Genomic DNA, 24,449 nt, shown 5'->3' with positions numbered 1-24,449 from the left:
AACAAAGGAGCTCAAATCGTGCCTATGAAAATTCCAATAGACTGTTCGAATTCATATTTTGAAAGGGCATTTGGGGTATAAGTAGGATTACCAAAAGTGGAATCAATGCCAAGTTCGTTTAAAATACAGTTGTAAGAATGAGCCTTACGAAGGCAATGTTGTTACAAGCTTTGTCAGCTTGAACTAAAACATATTCCTCATGTAACCTATCTCATTCTTTTATCACTTCTGGTTTACTACACACAGAATGATAAATGGTACGTACATTTGTTTTGATGTGTCTAATGCGAGATTTTGATATTAATCTTACTTTTAATCCATTCTGACAATGTAACAAGTTCTTTTTTATGTTTAGTCCAACGTCTGGCATAATCTTTGACAGAATTCAGTCAAAATCAGTGTGCCAAGAACGGCCTAACAATCACCATGGAACACGTCAGGCAGCATTTGACCCAATGATAGGTTGTATTGATTACAAAATTGAAATACATGTATAGGTGTATAAATATTGACAATACATGTATAGGTGTATAGATATTGACAATACATGTATAGGTGTATAAATATTAACAATACATGTATAGGTGTATAGATATTGACAATACATTGCAATGTAGATGAAACAAGAACGGTAAGTCATGTATATCTACTGGATTTTGATTAAACAATCCTTTCGCCACAAAATATAGTCCTTCCAGATTTGAATTGATATTAAACTAGATGTGTCAGGTGACATGAATGCCCCCTCTGTCATTCAAGTTTGAAATACCTGAGACCAGGGATATGCAAATAGCATTTGGTGCAAATAAAGCAAAACTATACTATACTATTACATGGACTGTATTTGCAGATAATTAAATTACACGTTTCCAAGGCCGTGGAAGCGCGGGGTGGGCATTCTTTGGATGCAGAAGGAAAGACATTGACTTATTTTATTGATTGGGATTTGAGTAAATTGAATTTATGGAGACACTACCAATCATTTTTCACATGCTAATTGTGTCGAGGGTTTAAAACAGGTATCGATAAAATTATTAATAATGTATCAATCCTCGCAATTCTAAATAATATATCTACACCAATTCGCCCTCACTTGCACATTGAAGATCAATCCGGGACTCTAGGGTTTCTTCATGCTGACTCGGACTTTAAATGTATATGTTACATAGCGTGATTTTGAATGACAAAAAATAACGTTTTCTTCTTTTTCAAAAGAGGTATTTGAATATCCCAAAGGGGTGTTCCATTTTAATACTCAACGATATTCCTTACCTCAGTAACGTCTGAAATGAGCATGAGACTTTCTTTGAAATAGTTTAATGGCAACCACAGTTGCTTGTAGACACACACGTTAGAACAAACTACACATATATTCATATTTAAAACATGTATATTAATAAGGCATGTTAAATATTCTTATGAATACATATTTGCGACAAATTAATAATGTTTTATTAAGTGCACAAGATTAGCCGAAACGTCGGACACAGATTTTAAATTTTGTGGACTTTCAGAAAAAATTGGCAAAAAACAGCAAGGTAAGATTGAAGGTGTTGATGGTCTCTAATTTCTTTCATATTCAAATTATATGTGTGGCGATCCTGAATTCTGAAATGAGGGATACAATACCTTTCTCTTAATATATATAACATATTTCTTGAAAACTTCTTACACCCCCTCCACCCACTCCAAAGAAAAAGCAAAAGAAACAAACTCACCGTTTTATTGAAAAAGTCTGTAAAAAATTATTCAAATAGCACGTGTCTAATACAGTTAACAAATATATCATCTCGTCAACTTAGCAATGGCAAATAAAACTTCAAATTACTCGCCCTTGATTACAGGTGGCGCACGATCTGTTAACGTCCAAGGCGTTTCTAACCTCAAGTTTAACAGAGCGTCGGAAGGACACGTTTAGATTAGAAAGTTGTTGAATATTTAGTAACGATGGCGGATTACGGTTCGTAGGACCTCACTGCGCATAGAGACAAACTTAGAAAACGCATTGCAAGACTCTCTCGGCGGGAAGGAATTTTAGCACGTTGACTGTTGAGAGTTTCAGCTGCAACCAAATTTTCTCTGTCACATCGATTAAATAAAGAAATTCAATACACATTGAACGTTTTCCATTATAAACTACTTCGTGATTAAGTTTACATGCTCTCTCGATCGAGGATTAAGAATATAAATTATTAAATATATCCATATATCTCTAAATTTCTATTATTAAGCTGTTAAAATGTGTAGTAATAGTGAATGTATGTGTACAACTTCTCTTTATGAAATACAATTCACGATAGAGAAGGCACATGTATACAGAGTACATATATCATACCCCTTAACTTAACATTTAACAGTTTATTTGCGTGTTTTAACTTGTATATCACTTACGTGATGACGTCACGGTAGGTAAACAGTCCTTGCGATTAACTTTTTTATTAGTCCATAGGGCAAGCGAGAGCATAAAAATTGGCAGGTAAAATAAATTTGCTAGCTGTACAATAATGATTCAAAATTTCGAGTTTCTACAATTTAATTGAATATTACAATTTGGGTTGCAAGTTTAAGACGGAAGTTCAAGCTTTCTTTCAACTTCTAAATTCACGTCTCCATCCATATACATGTACTATGATTGATATACTATGAGTTGGTTGTACTCTGCGTGAAAAGCACGACTGTATCCTGCGTATAGGAATGGTTGTATCCAAATGACGTTTGTCCATGGTGTTGCAGGAAACTGATGTAGGCCTACATATAATTTGACCTGTGTTTACTTTCATGTATAAGGATTTATCATGTTTATATGTACCATGACAGTTCATGATATGAATGATTTAATACTAAAATACATCACTTAACAAATGTAGTACACTTTTCAATTTGAAGGTCAATTTTAATGTTCATACTTCAGATTGAAATCGAAGTTACAAGTGAATATTGAAAAACGTAATGCAATGATTTAAAAAAAAAAAAAAAAACCACAATGAACAATAGGCCTATGTTGGGCCTTTTATATAAACACAACATTGTATATATGACAGTGAAATTTGTATTTACTTCACTTGGATAAATTTTTAGCGCTATGAATTTGCATTTAATTTTAATAAAAGTAGATATGATTCAAATTTTATTTCTAAAACATTCAGAAGTATCTTAATCTTTTCTTCTGGTTTGCGTCAACAGTTAAAATAGGCTAGGACTGGTATTCATTTCTTTGACGTATTGGACTACTTCCGTGGGTCAGTTGATCAACATGACATAACAACATAACTATGATAATGCAAACTTTGATAAGTTATGAAAGTTTGACAATTTCATCCATATTTTGATTAATTTCATACGTATTGACTATTGAAGAATCCAGACTCGTTTTCCCTGAAATTCAAACAATATTTTACAACACTTTTTGAATTCTAACAAAATTAACAATGAAAGTAAACTGTTGAAATTAATTTACAATCCAGTCATCAAAAACGAAAACAAGACCTAGGAATATTCACTGCCTTACAGTTACAGTATGATTATAGCCACCCCTCCATTACAGTCGCGTCGTCGTACCGAGTGACAGCGGAGGGGGGGGGGGGTGCTGTTAGCAATCGCGTTCATTCATATTTTGACGACCTTGGTTAACTCTAAAATTAATTTTTAAATGACATCTGAAATATATTTTTGTACCATACTTCGTTTACTGTATATATTGATGACTCAAATTTCCCCTGTTCGATTATATAGATCTAGTCTAGAAGGGGGGGGGGGTGAGAGTCATATAATTATAAGATCATTAATTACTGTATCACTAAGGATATAGATAAACTTTCAGCATAAAACATTCATGCAGAATATTACGATCTACAGAGCAAATGTTTACCCCCCCCACCCCCGTAAATATTTTCTGCAACAAAGTCGTCATCTGATATCTGTGAAGTCGGACTGAACTGAAGACTGAAGTTTATAGCGCACGACGCTGAGTGGAACTTAAAACGATCGTTGTCGCTGTCACATTTGATGACAATGAACCAAATGAATTTTTTAAAAGCTTCATAATTTGGGAATTCTACCCCCTCTCCCTATTTGCACAACAAAAACCTTACACTCTCATATAAATCTTATGTACACCGGAAGTCAACAAGGACGTAAACGAGTCTTGCGCCACCTAGGTTTGAAATAGGGGAACCAACTGACAAATATTCGCAATTATACATATTCAATATAACATATATACATGTAATGTATTTATTTAGAATTACACTAAACAGTTTCTAAGGTACAGAGATTATCTGTACTATAACACATGCCTATCGTGGCGCTTTATAAGATTGGGTATCGATGTACAAGTGATGCAAGAGAAAGTGTTACCGAATATATCTTAATTCTTTTCATTTTATAACTAGTGCCAAGTGTGGGACTGGTGATAATTCAACATGGGTTAAAAGAGTTTACACGGGGGTTCCACCTTCCGTTTTACGATATGGACATTCCAAAGCGCCATCGAGGTCAAGTCAAAACAGGTGACTCTGACATTAATCACAAACAGGGGACTCCGACATTAACCACAAATAGGGGACTCCGACATTAATCACAAACAGGTGACTCCGACATTAATCACTTAATTAGATACATTGACGGTAAATGAACGGACGAGTTGTATCAGTGCTGTCAAGAGTGTCACAGTTATATATATACACATGGGATATGTAACTAAGCGTACCAATGAATATATGACATTGTACTGTTATATGTAACTAAGCGTACATATATATATATATATATATATATATATATATATATATATATATATATATATATGTACATGTTATGTGTAGCTAAGCGTATAGATGAATATATGTACATGGTATATGTAACTAAGCGTACAGATGAATATATGTACATGGTATATGTAACTAAGCGTACATATATATTTTGTTCTCGATATGTATATATGTTATAGACAGGACCACAATGTAAACTAGTTTATACAACTAATTGTGCAATCCTGTATAAATAAAGGATATTATTATTAGATAGATAGATAGATAGATAGATAGATAGATAGATAGATAGATAGATAGATAGATAGATAGACAGATAGATAGATTGTAACTAAGCATACAGATAAATACCCACTTTGTCGGATTTTTTTATTCTCATTTCTTTGACAGAGCTTAAATCAATAGTTATAACTAAAGATATTGCACTCCAGGACATGATAATTTGTTCATATTTATGAAATGAATAGAATTTACGCAAAATATTGGAGGGAGGATAGAGGGAATATTGCAAATAACGTATTCTCGTCTGAAAAAAAAGCACTCTGAAAATATGATGATTCGCAAACGGATTACTCGGGTAGTTTTATCAATGCAAATATGGGTCAATGCCCTATCAAAACGCAGTCCACAAATGAGATTGTTCAAGTGAAATATTGAATGCTTTTTCCGCCAATTCGTGGACAGTATAATTTGTTATCTGAACGGGAATTTTTGTAATGTAAAGATTTTCGATTAGATTGTAATCTTGCGTGTTGCAAAAATGGTTTTCCCCCGAACAGCTACAGGTGTACTTGCCAAAACCAACCCCCGATAACACAAGGCAATTCCCCAAGGACATCCTGGTAGGCACTCCCAGCATGTAGGTGAAGAAAGATTTTGACATGTGCCAATACTAGAGCGTAGTCCGGGTACAATTTATTTCAGGCTTTGAGTAAAGCATATAATCGATGAAAGTAAGTGCTCTGATTTTTGTTCATTGGTTACTAACGTATAAATGTTGAGTAAGGTTCTTTCTTGCTGTAATTTTCAAACACATTTAAAATTTTCTGTATGATTTTGTGAAACATGGATATTTTTTTGAAAGTATATTATTTTATTAGCATATAACAACATGAAAGTACATGTATATTCTTAACATTTTATCTGTCTAAAAAAAATTAAACCAAATCGATCATTTATTTTCATGGTATTAGGAGGTCCTTAATTCTCCTAACATGGAAGGAAAATGTACAAACTTTGGTCGCAATACCCCTTTGAACATTTTCTGGATCTGCCTATGTGTGTGTTTCACTATCTCATAAGAACTTTTTCTGGATCCGCCTATGTGTATGTTTCACTATCTCATAAGAACTTTTTTTGGATCCGCCTATGTGTATGTTTCACTATCTCATAAGAACTTTTTCTGGATCCGCCTGTGCAATATTTCACTATCTGATAAGCTAATGATTCTAGGACGAATTTCCCGGATTAATTTTTCTTTTTGTTATTCTTATTCGTGTACAAATTTATTGGTTTTAGTACCGTATCCCTTTCTGGTCATTACTACTGCAGTATCTGTATTTGTCCACAGGTATTTGGGGGGTATGCAATTGATATAATTACGTGTAGATGTCATCCTCGTAAAGACTTTCGAGGTTTGATAATCATAAAAAACCCTCAGCTTTATATTGGCGATCAAACAAATGGGGGGGGGGGGGGGGGGGGGGGGGGGAGACGAGAAAACCGTACATTTCTTGTGTCAAATTAAATTCGAAGAAATAGTTATCTGATTGATGCACATTTACATGTCCATGTAAATATCACCATAGTCTAATTCATTTTCAGAGACGACTTCTAACGAATATTGGGGGGGGGGGGGGATCTATAAAAACTTTAAAGAATGGGAATTTAAAAACGAGGTTAAATATTGACATCGTAAGATTAATTCGCGTGAAAAGGTTGGATTTGTTGTATTTCGTGTACACAGTGTCTGTTCATACTAGCACTAAATTCCTCTGTGTACAGGAATATGTGTTAAGATAACTTCGCACTCGCATTTTTATCTGATAAAGGTATAGATAGCTTATTCATTTCAATTTAATACAAATAAAACTAATAAATTATGAGATAAAATATAAAGGTTATAGTGCTTTTTTTATAACAGTATAGACAGCTTATTCATTTCAATTTAATACGCGAGACACTCATAAACAGAATAATATATAAATGTAAAACTGTCTTTATGAAAATATAGAAAGTGTTTGAAGAAGGAAGGGAATTTGCCCTTAGAATTAATATTTTGAAACATGTCATTCATAATTCATATAAAACTTAAGATTGTTTTTGTTTAAAATATATTTTTTACAATAACTAACTGATAAGACTCCAACAAAATTTGTGTTTCTATCATGATGATGATAAAAGGATAATATGAAATGGCCTCAAATATATTTATAAAAATAGATTTTCTTGTTTTATGGGAATCCCGTGGGGATCCGGATTAGAATAGGTCCTCAGTAGCCCTTGCTTGTCGTAAGAGGCGACTAAATGGGGCGGTCCTTCGGATGAGACCGCAAAAACCGAGGTCCTGTGTCACAGCAGGTGTGGCACGATAAGGATCCCTCCCTGCTCAAAGGCCGTAAACGCCGAGCATTGTCCTAAATTTTGCAGCCCTTCCCTGGCAATGGTGACGTATCCATATGAGTGAAATATTCTCGAGAGGGACGGAAAACAATATACAATCAATCTTGTTTCATGTTAAAATTTACATGATTCAACACATTAACATTTGACCTTATATGATTTAAATTTTACACAGCGCATAAATTCAACACAAACTGTGTATAACTCTGAGTTTAAGCTTGGAATTTCCTTATCAACTGCAATTTCCATAGGAATATGGCTCCGCCCATACTTTTAAAGTTCTGGAAATATATGGACGATTGTAGGCACAGTTAAATCATTTAGGCTATGGTATTATATCAATTCAAATTTTGTATGGTGATAAATGTATCCTATATCGTCGATATTTAAGAAAAGTTTTTCACTAGAAGCCTCTCCATTGTGGAAACCTGTTTGAACTCGATGACTTATCCGGAGTAGCTCGCTCTACACAAAAGACGACATCACGTGATTGGGATGTATTGCCCGCTGTTTTAGGAACATAAACACGCCTTCAACGCCGTCTACTTTAAACAGAGTGTATTCGATACATGAATATGTAATTTATGTACCAATACACTAAAGTTTGATAAATTGTATTTAGCTATATTCACGTGTAGATATCATTGTCAGAAATAAGTTGACGTTTCGGAATCTATTTTTCTAAACAAATAATCATATATTTTCACTGTTTACATTATATGCAAAGTGGAATGTACTAGTATGATTTACTTTCTGTATTAGATATGGGGCTCACGGCGGGTGTGACCGGTCAACAGGGGATGCTTACTCCTCCTAGGCACCTGATCCCACCTCTGGTGTGTCCAGGGGTCCGTGTTTGCCCAACTATCTATTTTGTATTGCTTGTAGGAGTTATGAGATTGATCACTGTTCGTTATCTTCACCTTACACATTACAGGTAGACATTTTGGTTAATTATTCTACCTGTAATATAATAAACCAAAGCATAAATACTTTCGGGTATACTGTACATGTATTTACACATCACGTGCTTTCTTTTGTATAAAAATTAAATTTTCATGGATTCCTAATATCAAAAGAAAAAACTGTTTTCCTTTCACTGACAAACAATATTATGTATTAAAATGTAAAGTCAAACATCAGTAGCAGTCAGTTATCAAGGTTATAATCTTTGATTACAAAAAGCATTGTATTTTAAATTGCATTGAAAAATGGACCTCTATTGTCATATCATGAGGAAATGCATAATTTTGTTTCTATGGAAACACAGCTTAGAAGGTAGATTCCCAAGCACGTCTCACTGTTATATGATGGTATGTTGAACAAGCATTATTATATCTAAGTTTTTTTTCATCATTTTCATCAAATTTCCCTAGGGTATACAGTGTACATGTTGTGAAAAAGTAACGATAATCAAGTCTCATACCTCCTATTAAACGTGCGAATCGACAGAGTACAAACACGGACACCTGGACACACAAGAGGAACAAGCATTATTATATCTAAGTTTTTTTTCATCATTCAAATTTGCCTCTAAATTAGTCTTTTTCAAAATGTATCAAACAACCCTCTTCTACAGGCAGAAAGAGAACATGATAGAAATATTCAAACTTTAAACTAGATATCAAACTAAATAATAAAAATGCTATATATTATCATTTTGTGATGATTTTATAAGAAGTCAAACAACTAGATCAAGCATAGTTAAATACAAATGTAATTTTTCATGTAAAAATTGACTGTTTTCTTACCTGAATGGCATCCACGTGTTACCATGATAACGGAGTTGCATAGCAACCAGACTAGGATGGTTTTACATTACTTATACCACATGAAGTCGATGTACCAAATGCCTGCCGGACCCCTTTAATCTAAAACTTATACGGTGCAAATTTTGATGCACCAGAGGCGCATTTCGACAAATCATGTCTTTTGAGTGATGCTCAAGCAGAAATTTTGGAAATCCGGAAAACCAGAGTGCGAAAAACTGAAGCCAAATTTGTCTAAGGATCAGAGCTATGCATGAGGACGATAATCCTTAAATCTAAAATTAATTTCTGAATCTTATCACACAGCAATTAAGTATGCATCCGTATTTTCAAGCTAGTAACGAAGTACTTAACTACAGGGCTGTAAAGACCCTCGGGGACTAACAGTCCACCAGCAGAGGCCTCGACCCAGGGGTCATAATGTAAAACGTGTACGGTACCAACTTTGATGCACCAGATGCGCATTTCGACGAATCATGTCTTCAGTGATGCTCAAGCCGAAATTTTGGAAATCCGAAATAACATCGCTATATATTTACATTTGCAACTGTTTTCTCCTACATAACACTATTACGAGCAATACGTATTTATTTCTGGATAAATCTACTACGGGGTCAACAGAGGTCACGGCTGTGCGTATGAACATTTGTTAAAAGTAGGTAACAGGTACTACTTTTACTAAGGCAATACACATCTAGCAATCGCTCTCACTTACTACAGAAATCTTTCAATAGATGAAATCAACATCACAATATGTATTTACGGTTTTATTTGTATTCCAAGCAGTGAACTTTCATCAATAATTGATAAAAACATTTCTGTAAACAATGTCTTTAGTTACTAGCCTACTAGGCCTAATGTATGTCTAAAATTTCGTCTGCTACAACTTCACCCTGGTCATCGGTGATGCGGAATTGTACCTACTGCTAGACGATGACATTAGGCTTTAGCAAAAAGGTCATTCACAGGATGTATGGCCGATAAGTCGTCAAAGTGCATTAAAACCTACACACCACACTGCTTCCGTGCCACAGCAGCCATAGTGCTTGATGTCGGTTTCCAAGTTTATGTCGGGACATCGAAGCGAGGCGTCGTTAAAAACCTATTACAAAAAATTATCGAGTCAAAAGAAGCGTTCAGTGAGCTCATCAACAATTACATATCCAAATCCAAACCGTCCCTTACCTTCGTGCAGTTCCACATTCTCTGCGATGTTCAGTTCTTTCCGGAGATTCATCTGAGCTGCGTCCTCTGTCCTGTCTATAATAGATTTGCCTACACCTGACGACTGCCGCCCTGTTCTTCATGTTCCTCCATCTCAGTCTTCTGTTAACTCCGCAATATCCACAGAATATCTTTCAAAGTCGGTCTTCAACGTCTTCACTTTTCAAAAGTCAAAGCGCATCACAACTCTAAGTGTAACACTGCGCATCCTCGTTTAAATCATAATCCCCCCACTCCCTAAAATTAGACATATGGAAGAGTTTTCCATTATATACTCCCGAGTTAATGTATAAGTATATGTTGATATACTTGCTTTCTAGCGTCTTAATAATTAAAACAGTTCTTCATTTTATAGAACTTTGTTTTGTGTTGTCGTCATTTTGAACATCTATGACGCTTCGTTGTGGACGTGAACAATTTGAAATGTATGGAAACGTGTTGTTAACACAATTCAGCAATGTTACCAACCAAAAATGTAAATATAAGTAATAAGGTATCATTTAAAAATATTTATCGGGATATAAATACGGGTTGGTACATGATCAAATTTTCCATAAAGCCCTTCGGGCTTTATGGAATTTGATCACGTGACCAACCCGTATTTATATCCCGATAAATATTTTTAAATGATACCTTATTTCTTAAATAATATAGGGTTTGAACAAAACGTATGTTGACGGTTAACAAGTCTACATATAATTTCCGTATTTAGTTGAATATAACTATTTGAATAACAATACGATTTGTACTGATTTCTAATTTCATTCTTTCAGCGGCGGTACATGTATCTATGACCGAATGTGCTTTTGATAACGTATTTAAAAATGTATGACCGAATGTGCTTTTGATAACATGTTTAGGTACATGCATTAGCAGTATCATCACCTTTCATCCCAACGAATAAATAACACGCATTAAAAAATATCAATCACATATGCAGCATATAGTTCATGCATAGCTTTCATTTAATAAAAAAAGTATCAAGATTCTAACACAATTAAATAATGTCACGTGATTTGTAAACGGGGAAAGCACGAAATATATTCATATTTCTAAAGTGAATGTTGTCTTTTGTGTAAAGACCCGCCCACGTTGTTTATCATTATTCATGAAGAAGTACCATGACGAAAACTGCTTGTTATGGGTTGTAAAAATTAAGTGATATTTCAACAATCCTCATAGCAGAAAACAAAGGGAACTATTAAAGTAATATTCCACCCTCAAGTAATGTCATAAGATTTTGCCAAATCGATCATTTGTTTAGATTTATGCGCGATAGAAACATACATTTTAATGGAGTTTTTTCGATAGTTATTGTAAAAAAAATTGTTATACATAAACTATTTCAAAAGTCTAAGTTATACATACATAATCAATTATATGTTTCAAAATATTAAATCCAAGGGCAATAACTCTATTCTTATTGATTTCTTTATCAAGTCTATCATGCAATAAATTTCCTTTATTTTCCACACATATTTTGTTTATTTTTGTGAAGATACAGTATCATGAAATTGTTATGAATACTATTATATTGTCATAACCAGTTTTATGAAATTTTGAAAACGCTGTTTAATGAAAATTGTACTTTTCTGACATTGATATATGATTCTGTTTATGTATGTTTCGCATCTTAAAAAGTGTGATGATCTATATATTTTTTTGATAATGTATTAGTTTTAACTGTAATAAATCAACTTTTTAAAAGACTTTTATCAGATAAAACCGCGAGTATAAAGTACGTTACCTTAAAACTATTCACTAACCACCGTCTGTGGCGTCCATGTATAGGTGGTTAACTTTTGTACAATAGAACTACTTTTATTGACCACGGACCAATAGCTGTTTCACCGCATCCTTTGTATAGCGCTAAATATAAAACGAATTACTCTAAAGCGCCTTACAGGGGTAAGAAGAGGAATAAAACACAATTATGCACCAATCTATATAAATAATCGAGTTTCCATACACTTATACCGTTATAGGGAATTGGAACTGCTTTTCCTGCAATTTACAAAACACCGTTCAGATGTGGTCCAATATCTCAACCGGTGAGATATACGTCATGTAGTTCTCTGTGTTTTTATGACAATCTGTTAAACACATGTCAGCCATATTATCTATGTAGGTTTACGATGCCATGTTTAACGAATGAACTACTTTGAAAATGGGGACTATCAACAAAATCAGATGTTTTTGCAATTTATTAGTATATTCTTAACTTCATAATATATGTTTCATTCTTCTGATCGTCATCATCATATGCATCATTATCCTCCTCATCATCATTATTGAAACACATGTATTCATATAACGAAATTATATTTCAGAAATGGAAACAGGGCGTTGGATCCCAATCTCGATATTTATTGCCGTTGTTATGGGAACAGAATATAGATGCCCATCAATCAAACCCTGCAATTGCACGTGTACCTCACACAAAAAGAGTGTTTACGCCGACTGCTCCAACCGTGGTCTCCAAACGTCACCTACTTTTCCTGATGATGTCATCGCCATAAATTTTGCCAGGAATAAATTTTCGGAGATACCCCAGAATCTTCCTAGCACGTTGATGTACTTGGACATGTCCCATAACAATTTACAGCACTTAAACCATACTTCACTGTCCAGGTATGGACAACTCAAAAACTTAAGCGTTTCACAGAACAAACTATCCGAGGTTCACATAGGCACGTTCAAGAAGAATTCAAAACTTGAACATCTTGACGTTTCGAAGAACGATGTTCTCACCATTGACGTGATATACAACATATCGATAGACATGAAAAATTCCAAGAAGATCAAAATGCTGAATTTCGAAAAACTTCATTGCACTTATGGAGTGAGTCACATACTCACTGCTGACCATGTCGTTAATTTAAACCAAACTAATTTAGTGGAACTTAATTTAGCATCAAACAGAATAAATAGTTTGGATTTGAATGTGCTCCCGTCTCTACCGAGATCTTTGCGTATCCTTAATTTGTCGGATAATGTGTTGAGCTTCGGACTGTACATCATGCAGTTCGCAGTTTTGCACAATCTGGAGATATTGAATGTCAGCTTCCAATCATCTTTCCACCAAGTCAGCATGAATGGCGATTTTTTCCAAAAATGCGACGATTCACGGAAACCTCCAATGTTTAGACTGGCTGCGCATGTCTCAGGAACTAAGCATCACAATCAAACCATTCCATTAAGCGGATTACGTCTTGGGAATGACGATGTTGGAAGGTTGATAGAAAATTACACGGTTTACATGCCTCCAAATTTGCGAATGTTTTACGCTCATGATAATCTATATAAAATGTCTCTACCTTACATTCCTTTCGGACATCAAAGCAATTTAACGCACATTTTTGGACAAAGAAACATCCTATACGAGTTGATTGGCCCAATGACAGGCATGGATAATGTTCAATACATTGATTTCTCTGGAAACTTCTGCCGCTACATTGGAAAGTGTTTCCTGAAATCTTTCAAGACTCTTAGAAAGTTAAATCTGTCAAACAATGCACTTGGGCAGGTGTTTGAAAAAGACACCAATGGCGAACTTTTTTCCGAACAATATCAGCTGACGTCCCTCGATCTGTCTTCTAACAGAATCGTTAGACTTCCTGCGAAAATATTTCAAAATAATTACAACATCATATACATGAATTTGAGTTATAATTCCATGACTGAGTTTCACGTACAAATTAATCACATGAAAAATTTATCCTTGGTTGATTTATCTTACAATCAGCTGTCCAGTCTCAAATCATCTACCAGAGACGCTTTAGATACGGTATCTCGTGGCAGAGTAGTGAACGTCAATTTAATTGGAAACAACTTGAAATGTTCATGTGAAAATTTAGATTTTCTGAAATGGATGCAAGACTCAGAAACACTAAAATTTGTGTTCTTTAGGAATTATACCTGCGCATTTGGAAATTCATCAAATTTCCCTATGAGTGATATCGATATCCTTTTACAGAGCTTGGAGAAGAAATGTTCCTCATATACACTTGTTATAGTGGTTATGACGTCACTAATCATTATTTCAACGACTTTATTACTAAGTCGCATTATATATAGATATCGATGGAAGCTCCGTTACATGTACTATGTCGCCAGAGAAAAATATCAAGGTCGTGTCAACATCGATGACGTCAATTGTCAAGGTTCATACCGATACCACGCGTTTATTTCATACGCGGATCTTGATAGAACCTTTGTGATCAGGCTTGCTAAAATCCTTGAGAAGGAGTATAATCTACGATTGTGTATTCATCATAGAGATTTTATTCCCGGGACAGGAATCGCTGAAAACATTACAAACGCCATTCACAACAGCAGACAAACAGTGTGTATTATGACGTCACATTTCCTAACATCATACTGGTGCATGTTTGAACTTAACATGGCGCGAATGGAAGCGATTTATTCTCGTAACGGTGAAAATGTTCTGTTTCTAATAGCATTACAAAGCAGAGTTATGAGAGATCTTCCTCTTCATTTGATGGACCTTGTTGAAAGTAAATCATATTTAGAGTACCCGGAAGGAGAGAAGGAAGAAGAAGCTGTAGCGTTTAGAGCCAAACTTGGAGAGACATTAAAATCCAAAGATGATGTGTAATCGTAAAGCCTTTTAACATCTTACAGATATACGTCAAAACAATAGGGTTGATAATCTTTGAAAAACATTTTTTCAAACTCACCAGACATTTTCATTCTAGTGTATACAGTGTACATGTTGTGAAAAAGTAACGATAATCAAGTCTCATACCTCCTATTAAACGTGCGAATCGACAGAGTACAAACACGGACACCTGGACACACGCGAGGTGTCTTGGAGGAGGAAACATTCCCTGTTGACCGGTTACATTGTAGTGTGTTGAAATCGTGAATGTATGTATAGTTTAACGTAAACAGCTGACAGTGTAGTATCATGTCTTGAGTAAAAGTCTGAAGTGTCAAGGATTGATCACCCCTTATTGTCAGAGGACTGAGAGCAAGGCTCATAGTGAACGAGTCCCCCACCACCACAATTTACGGGTGTAGATATTTTAGCACAATTTCTTGTTGCTATAGACTAGTACCTTCATTTGAGTTATATGGCCAAGTGTAGATTCATGTAACATACATTAGCATTTTAGGTCACCTGAATCATTCAGGTGACCTATTGCTATCTGTTTTTGTCCGTCGTCGTGCGTTAACATTTGAACATTTTCAGTTTCTTCTCTGAAACCCCTGAACCAATTTCAACCAATTTTGGCATATAGCATCTGTGGGTGGAGGGGAACAAAAATTGTGAAATTCGTGGTCCCTGCCCCCTGAGGCCTGAGGGGTGGGGCAAAAACCATCAAAATGAGTGTAATTTTAAAAAATATTCTTTACTTCTGGACATCAAGAAGCCAAACTGTGGGCATAATTATAATGAGCGTTGAGCCCTCTACCAAAATTGTGAAATTCATAGCCCCTGGGGCAGGGGTTCTTGTGTTAGGGTGGGGCTCTATTGGTCATATAGTGAAAATGTAGAAATTCTTTGAAAATCTCCTTCTCTGTCTCTGGGTATTAAGTAGACAAACTAATAGCATGGTAATGATGAGCAAGGATGCCTCTTTAAAAATTGTGAAATTCATGGCCCCTGGATCAGGGGTTCTGGTGTGTTAGGGTGGGGCTCTATTGGTCATATAGTGAAAATATAGAAATTCTTTGAAAATCTTCTTCTCTGTCTCTGGGTATTAAGTAGACAAACTAATAGCATGGTAATGATGAGCAAGGATGCTTCTTTAAAAATTGTGAAATTCATGGCCCCTGGATCAGGGGTTCTGGTGTGTTAGGGTGGGGCTCTATTGGTCATATAGTGAAAATGTAGAAATTCTTTGAAAATCTTCTTCTCTGTCTCTGGGTATTAAGTAGACAAACAAATGGCATGGTAATGATGAGCAAGGATGCCTCTTTAAAAATTGTGAAATTCATGGCCCCTGGATCAGGGGTTCTGGTGCTAGGGTGGGGCTCTATAAGTCATATAGTGAAAATGCATTATTTATTTGAAAATCTTCTTCTCTGTGGTTGGGTATTAAGTAGACAAACCAATAGCATGGTTATGATGAGCAAGGATGCCTCTTTCAAAATTGTGAAATTCATGGCCCCTGGGTCAGGGGTTCTGGTATTAGGGTGGGGCCCTATTGATCATATAGTGAAAATGCATTTTATTTCTTTGAAAATCTTCTCCTCTGCTGCTGGGTATTAAGTAGACAAACTAATAGTATGATAATGATGATCAAGGATGCTTCTTTCAAAACTGAAATTTATGGCCCCTGGGTCAGGGCTTCTGGTGCAAAGGCGGGGCTGATTGATTATATAGTGAAAATGCAATATTTCTTTGAAAATCTTCTTCTATGTTACTGGATATTAGGTAGCCAAACTAATAGCATAGTTATGATGAGCATGGATGACTCTCCTGAAATTCTGAAATTCATGGCCCCAGGGTTAGGGGTTCTGGTGTTTGGGCGGGGCCCTATTGATCTTATGTAGTGAAAATGCATTTTATTTCTTTGAAAATCTTCTTCTCTGCCCCTGGGTATTAAGTAGACAAACTAATAGCATGGTTCTGATGAGCATATATATAAACATATATATTTTAAGTTAATTGCGGAAGGTTTTTACTTTAATCAATCCGGGAATATAGTTGCCTTCTATACACTTCGTGCATTAGTTGCCTACCATAACAGTCGCGCATGCGCACAATCGATCGCATTATTGGAGAAGAAAGACTCAACAAGGAGCTTTCACGTACAATTTACGTTTTCTCTTAGGTCTAAGGGTTTTCATTACGAACGGTGGGTATGAGTGTTACGATTTTTAAGTTCAAATTGCATGGAATATCACGTGTTTCCATGATTACATCGTATTTTTGTGGGTAATCATTAGATTCGTTTTGAGCATACTTGCATAAAAATGACGAAATCATGTGATGGAGGAATGTTGGTTTGAGATCTCCGAACGTTGTCTCCTGCGAGCTGCAATATATGTACTAATAAAATATATTTACTGTGTGTTTGATATGCTGTTTTTATATATGTCGAAAGAACTTTAATATTCAGTTCGAATTACCTCTAAGATATTTACGATCACTTTGTACAGAAACGGATTCGTACACAACCCGACTCATATACAAAAAATTCAACTCGTATGCAAAGTCAACAGATACAAAAGGCTTTTTCTTATTTCTTTTGAGTACATAAAATATTGTATAGGGTAGTGAAAGTGAACTTGTACACAATTGACAAAGGGTTTGTAATCTTTCTGTACTTACAAAAATTAAAACCAGAGACATATGATTTATGTATGATAAAATTCATTGTATTTATGAAATTAAGATATATTAAAGTAACTTAAATATTGAAGTACAAGCCCAAACGGCATGTAAATTTAGAGGCTTAAACCTTTAGCGATGTACTTTTCCTTTTGATTCAAACGATCAATTTATTCATCAGATGTACCATAATGAAATAGCCAATTAAATAACACTGGTAACAATTAAAATGCACTGAAAAGTTCGATGAAGGACATACGCAATGTAGTTTTGAACTTTATTTTCTGTCATTTACGATTAGTAATGAAATTGAGAACAGAAGATGTATTGTAGCTAAAGATGTGGAAAAATAGATTTCCTTTGGTGGGAAAAGGCAACTAATAAAATTAATTAATAAATTACTGGGCATGTAAGTATTTGTTTGAGCTAATCTAATTAGTATACATGCCTGCCCAAAGGGCATGTGCTGGAAAAAAAAATGGCAAATCTTGTCCATTCAATATCCTGAGAACCATTTCCTTGAAAGACATCAAAATTGATACACTGGTTCCCTTGTAGAGTAAATGGCCCTGTTGATTTTGCGGTCATCAGATCAAAGGTTAAAAATCGAACTAAAAATGCAAAGATCTACACCCTTAAAAATAACTTGAGTACCCTTTGCTCGACATAGGTCAGACTTGATGCACTGGTTCCTTTCGGAGAAGATGACCATTGTAGCTAATAAAATCACAAAGACCAGGGTAAACTGAATAATAGGAATATATACAACTACTCAATACTTTAAGAACCCTTTGCTTGACAGACATGAAATTATTATGTATATTGGTTTTATCTAAGGAGTAAATAACCCTTTTCTTTATGATGTCTCAGACCTATTTTTTTTAAAAAGGATTATTGATTGAACATAAAAATGACACATGTACTTCATGACCACATAGCTATTCAATGTTTCTTCCATCCAAAAGTAAAATTCTTATATTTAAACACAAACCTAATTCAAACATTGGAAGGTTGTTACATGATACTCAGGTGACCTATAAGGCCCCTGGGCTTCTTGTATTTTTAAATAGCTTTATGCATGTATTAATGTGTAGTGTTTTTCCTTTTATAAAACCTGCATAATAACTGAAGATAAAACAGTGGGCGTAACCATTATTTGCATATCTTTTAACCTGTGCTGTGTAAATAAATTATAGAACACCATCTGGCAATTCCTTTTTTAAATTGGTAAGGTTCAATTTAAAATTCACGAGATCTAGGTCCGCGGTCGTGTCAATATATATCCATCTTGTATGTATCATTATTTCACGAAACATGTGATTCATAACATGCTGGTGATAAAATCAAATCCTCATGGTCATCGTTGAATAAAAATAGTGCGCGATGAACATATTAAAAATACTCTGCGATCTCATTGGTATAATTAAAAATCACGCAATAACCACTGGTCATAATCACCCAATAACCACTGGTCACACGACAGATACTATTTGGTAATGATACAAGTTAAGCATGGAATATTTATTTCGGTGTATTCCGATTTATTTGGACGAAGGGCGAAGACTCGTGCTTCACACTCATCACCACACTTCGTTCAAATAATTCAAGATACACCAAATTAAATGTACCATACTATCCTTTACTTATGTACGTTAACTGAGATTTGTGATAATGTAAATTCTTTGAGAATATATTACATTTTTTTCAATTCTTACATTGAACAGGGATTGTAAACATAGACGAAAACATGGGCATCTGTGAAGTGCGAAACGATTTGAAACAAAATTTATCTATTGATTGTATCTTGCTTAACGTCTCGTTCGAGAATTTTTCACTCATATCGAGACGTCACCAAGACCGGTGAAGGGGTTCCAATTTAAGCCTATGTTCGGCACTTACGGTCATTGAGCAGTGAGGGTTCTTTAGCGTGCCACACCTACTGTGACACGGGGCATCCGTTTTTAAGGTCATCTCCGAGGACCCGTAACATTCCCACCTGATGCCGAGCTTTTGGCGATGGAACTGTCACTACCCGTTTTAACGACTTAGGTCTGTCGCGGCCGGGATTAGAACCCCGGCCTTCCGCATGCGGGGCGAACGCTCTAACCTCTTGGTCACCGCGGCGGTACTCGATAAAACGAAACTGTATAACCGAACTCATTAACTGTAATAAATATTGTAATATGGACGAGCATCCCGGGGCCAATGTGAAAGTTATCACACACGTGTAGTCTTTTGAATTAACTGATACATCTTTAAGCGGTCCATCAGTTAGCATCAAACACTGTTTGAAGAAGCTGGTGTCTGAGAAAGTTGAAAAGCTGGGAGACGTGTAACATTTTATTTTTATCTTTAACTGATTTGGTGTAAGTACTTTCAATTATGGAAAAATTATATAGTGCCATATTATGTGTGGTGAAGCAAGGCACTGAGGTTAGAGGGGGAGGGGCAACTTCATAAGGCAGGGAATCCGGAAGCTCATGGATTTTACAGATTGTATATGGCATAAAATATCTCTGTTATGTAGTCATTTTTACTACTTTCTGTCAATTTTAATACGTTGAAATTAATAACATGACATAAATTTTGATGATTTTCTTTTAAGTAGAAGTTCTCCCAATAGAGTAAAATATCTTGTCATTTATTTCTCCAACATTTATTTTTATGCCCCCGAAATCGAAGATCGGGGGGGGGGGGGGGGGGGGGGGGGGGGACATATTGTTTTTGTCCTGTCTGTCATTCTGTCTGAAACTTTAACCTTGCTAATAACTTTTGAACAGTAAGTGATAGAGCTTTGATATTTCACATGAGTGTTCCATGTGACAAGACCTTTCCATGGGTACCTATGTTTTTGACCATGTGACCTTGACCTTGGAGTATAACCTACTTTTTGAAAACTTTAACCTTGCTAATAACTTTTGAACAGTAAGTGATAGAGCTTTGATATTTCACATGAGTATTCCTTGTGACAAGACCTTTCCGTGGGTACCAACATTTTTGACCTCTTGATCTTGGAGTTTGACCTACTTTTTGAAAACTTTCACCTTGCTAATAACTTCGAACAATAAGTGATACAACTTTGATATTTCACATGAGTATTCCTTGTGACAAGACCTTTCCATGGGTACCAACATTTTTTACCCTGTGACCTTGGCCTTGGAGTCTGGTATACTTTTTGAAAACTTTAACCTTGCTAATAACTTTTGAACAATAAGTGATAGAGCTTTGGTATTTCACATGAGTGTTCCTTGTGACAAAATCTTTCCGTTGGTATTAAACCTTTTGACCTTGACATTTACCTTACTTTTATTTTTTTTTACATTGGTCATAACTTCTAAATGGTAAATATTAGAGCTTTCATATTATACATGAGCATTTCTTTTGACAAGATCTTTCTACTGGTAGATAGATATTTGCCCTTGTGACCTTGGTCATCTTTGGAATTTGCCATTATCGGGGGCATTTGTGTTTCACAAACACATCTGGTTAAATTTTAGGGTGCGCCGGTGCACCCCCGTTAAATTCGACATATTATATGAATACAATTCGGTAAGATATTACTTGAATTTAGAAATTAATGTTGATATGCAGTAAGTCTAGAGACAAATCTATGAATTTGGGGTGTTGCTATAACGGGGAGCAGACAACGGAACGGAACACGGACATGTCTTGTGTAATGATATTGATCATCATTATGTAAAAATCAGAAGCAAGGGAGGCGGAAACTGCAAAGATAACGGGAAGTCATACACACAATCCACCGTTTCATATACTGCATACCAATGTATATGCATCTTAAAATCATCATAATTTATGATGAGAAATATTAAGCTAACACCTGTAGGTATCCTCCCCCTTTCCAGGCTTTTGCCATTTTCTATCCTCCCTTCCTTCTCCTACCGATTGTGACAGCATGTTTTAAAAAATGAATAAAATGTAACAGACTTGAATTATAATTCAAATTGTAGCACTTTTTATACGCCCGTCTTAAGACGGGGCGTATTATGGTATGGCGTTCATGTCCGTCCGTCTGTTAGCTTTTTCGTGTCCGACCCGTAACTTAAATACTACAAGGCCTAGAATCATCAAACTTTGTCTGTAGATACATCTTGGGTAGAAGGTGTGTCGCACATTAAAACCAGGTCACTGTGACTTTTCATTAAGAAGATATCCGTCTGTCCGTCCGTCTATTAGCTTTTTCGTGTCCGGCCCGTAACTTAAATACTACAAGGCCTAGAATCATCAAACGTCTGTAGATACATCTTGGGTAGAAGGTGTGTCGCACATTAAAACCAGGTCACTGTGACTTTTCATTAAGAAGATATCCGTCTGTCCGTCCGTCTGTTAGCTTTTTCGTGTCCGACCCGTAACTTAAATACTACAAGGCCTAGAATCATCAAACTTTGTCTGTAGATACATCTTGGGTAGAAGGTGTGTCGCACATTAAAACCAGGTCACTGTGACTTTTCATTAAGAAGATATGGCCATATATGGCAAAAACTTGTCCGTCTCATAACTTGAAAACTATTAGACCTAGAATCACCAAAATTGGTCAACTAATGCATCTTAGGTAGAAGGTTTGTCGCATCCTACTTTAAGGTCACTGTGACATTTAATTAAGGTGATATTAAAAAAATGTTGTAATGGGTACAATCTATACTGTTAACAATATGTGACGGGCGTATCATGTGCCGTGGCGGTGCACTTTATTACTGGCTGCCACCACAAAAAAAACGATTTCATGAACCTAGCCAAAGAACGAGAGAAGAAACGACCTTCCCGGAATCAACACTGAAATGAACCAGATGTGTTTGTGAAACACAAATGCCCCCGATAATGGTCAATTCCAAAGATGGCCAAAGTCACAAGGACAAATAGCTTGGTACCAGTGAAATATTGTCGAGAAAGACGTTAAAAAATATTCAATCAAGTATATTTATGATTCGATTTCATCATTTTTATTTTTATTTTAAACAAAATTATGTCACAATGGGTGAGTGGGCCGGAAAATGAGAAATCCGGGAAAAGATTGTTTGTTTTGAAGTTTTCCGACACACTCAACAATTTTTCATTTATCTGGTGGAACCCAGTTTTTGTTGGTGGAAAAGAGAACAATGTATCTGGGAAGAGACCACCGGCCTTCTGAAAGTAAACTGGGAACCTTTAATTCTCACTTACCGGCGCGAGCAGGATTTGAACCCGCGCCGTCCAGAGGTGAGAGGCCGGGTGATGTTGAGCGCGATGCTCTATCCCCCTCCCCCCCCCCCCCCCCCCTCCCCGGAAAAGAGAGTGGCACTCACCGGTGCTTGCTTAATATATTTTTTTTCACAATAAATAATGATTCGTGTTTTGTTTCGTTTTTCACTTTACAGGTACCCAGAAAATAGGGACCATAGTGACTGCAACTTGCAAAAGGTGGATGTATAACGAACCTTTTAAAAAATCACTGGCATAGAAACTAGATTGTTATACAAAATTTCATGGAGGTTAATACATTATTTAAATACACCTCAGCTGCACACTGAAGATCATCCGGAATTCAAAGGTTTCTTCATGCGGACTCGGAGTTTAAATGTATATTTACATAGCGTGATTTTGAATGACAAAAGATAATAGGGTTTTTAGCCGAGTTGCAACGAAGTTGAACTCGGCTATTGGTTTGGTGATGCGGGCGGGCGGGCGGTTGGGCGTCAACTATTGGTTTCCGGATGAAAACTCGAAAAGTTTACAATCTAATCAAATGAAACTTTGGTATATTGTTGGGTACCAGGTAAGGAAGACCCCTATTGATTTTGCAGTAAAGTGGTCAAAGGTCAAGGTCACAGTGATTGAAAATAGAATGAAAATTTCAGAAAAATTTGATTTCCGGATGATAACTTAGAAAGTTTAAATCCGAATCAAATGAAACTTTGCTATGTTGTTGGGTACCAGGCAAGGAACACCCCTATTGATTTTGGAGAACAAAGGTCAAGGTCACAGCGACCGAATATAGAATGAAAATTTCAGAAATATTTGGTTTCCGGATAACTCAGAAAGTTTAAATCCGAATCAAATGATACATAACGATATTGTTATATACCAGATAAGAAAGATCCCTATTGATTTTGGAGAAAATAGGTCAAAGGTCACGGTCACAGTGACCGAAAATAGATTGAACACTTCAGACAAATATGGTTTCTGGACAGTACATTGCAACTCGAAAAGTTTAAAACTGAAATTAGTTCTTCACAATTATAAATATGCGACATCATTCCTGACTTTACAATGTATCCCATGCAACTCGGCTCATGCACCCCTGCGTGCATATATTGATTTTTATTTTCAAAAAAGTGTTCCGTTTGAATATCCACCATTCCAATTATGATATTATCCCCCGTTTCCGGTAATTGATCAATCATCACTTGAACGGTAACCCTCTTGTGCCATTCATGTAACTAAACAGTGCTATCTCATAAAGAAATTTACACGTGCTGAGACTTGGCACTTGGTAGGGCTAGCTTATCAACCAGTTTCTTCGCAAGTCCCGCACGTGTCGCCTAGCTCTTGTTTATCTAATGGACGTGCTGATCTCCCAGGTAAATTACGTTTAAGCTTTATCTCGCTCTGTTTTTACCCCTTCCCAGAACTAGTGTAAATCTGTAAGTAAGTGTGTAAGTCTTACAGGCTAACGCCATGCTACAATGTTCACCTCTTTTCATATCTTCAACAATGCAACAAAAATTTGGGAAATTTGTAGTAAAATGTCTATGCCATGCTTATAGC

General features: G+C 35.7%; 1 protein-coding gene across 1 annotated transcript; it reads left to right on the top strand.

The window, feature by feature from the left end:
* The first annotated feature begins 5,595 nt into the window (after positions 1-5,595).
* LOC125661334 (toll-like receptor 4) lies at positions 5,596-15,046 on the top strand. Its single transcript, XM_048893307.2, has 2 exons — positions 5,596-5,722; positions 12,715-15,046. Exon 2 carries the CDS (start codon positions 12,717-12,719, stop codon positions 15,000-15,002), a length of 2,286 nt encoding a protein of 761 aa, XP_048749264.2. The 5' UTR covers positions 5,596-5,722; positions 12,715-12,716; the 3' UTR covers positions 15,003-15,046.
* Positions 15,047-24,449: the final 9,403 nt, after the last annotated feature.

This window comes from Ostrea edulis, chromosome 8 (genome assembly GCF_947568905.1).
Source record: "Ostrea edulis chromosome 8, xbOstEdul1.1, whole genome shotgun sequence".
Lineage (NCBI taxonomy): Eukaryota > Metazoa > Mollusca > Bivalvia > Ostreida > Ostreidae > Ostrea > Ostrea edulis.
The sequence above is the reverse complement of the archived record's forward strand: the minus strand, read 5'-3'. Positions and strand labels throughout refer to the sequence as shown.

Coding starts and splice junctions, on each gene's coding strand:
- LOC125661334 (XM_048893307.2), top strand. CDS start 12,717: ATGGAAACAGGGCGTTGGATCCCAATCTCGATATTTATTGCCGTTGTT.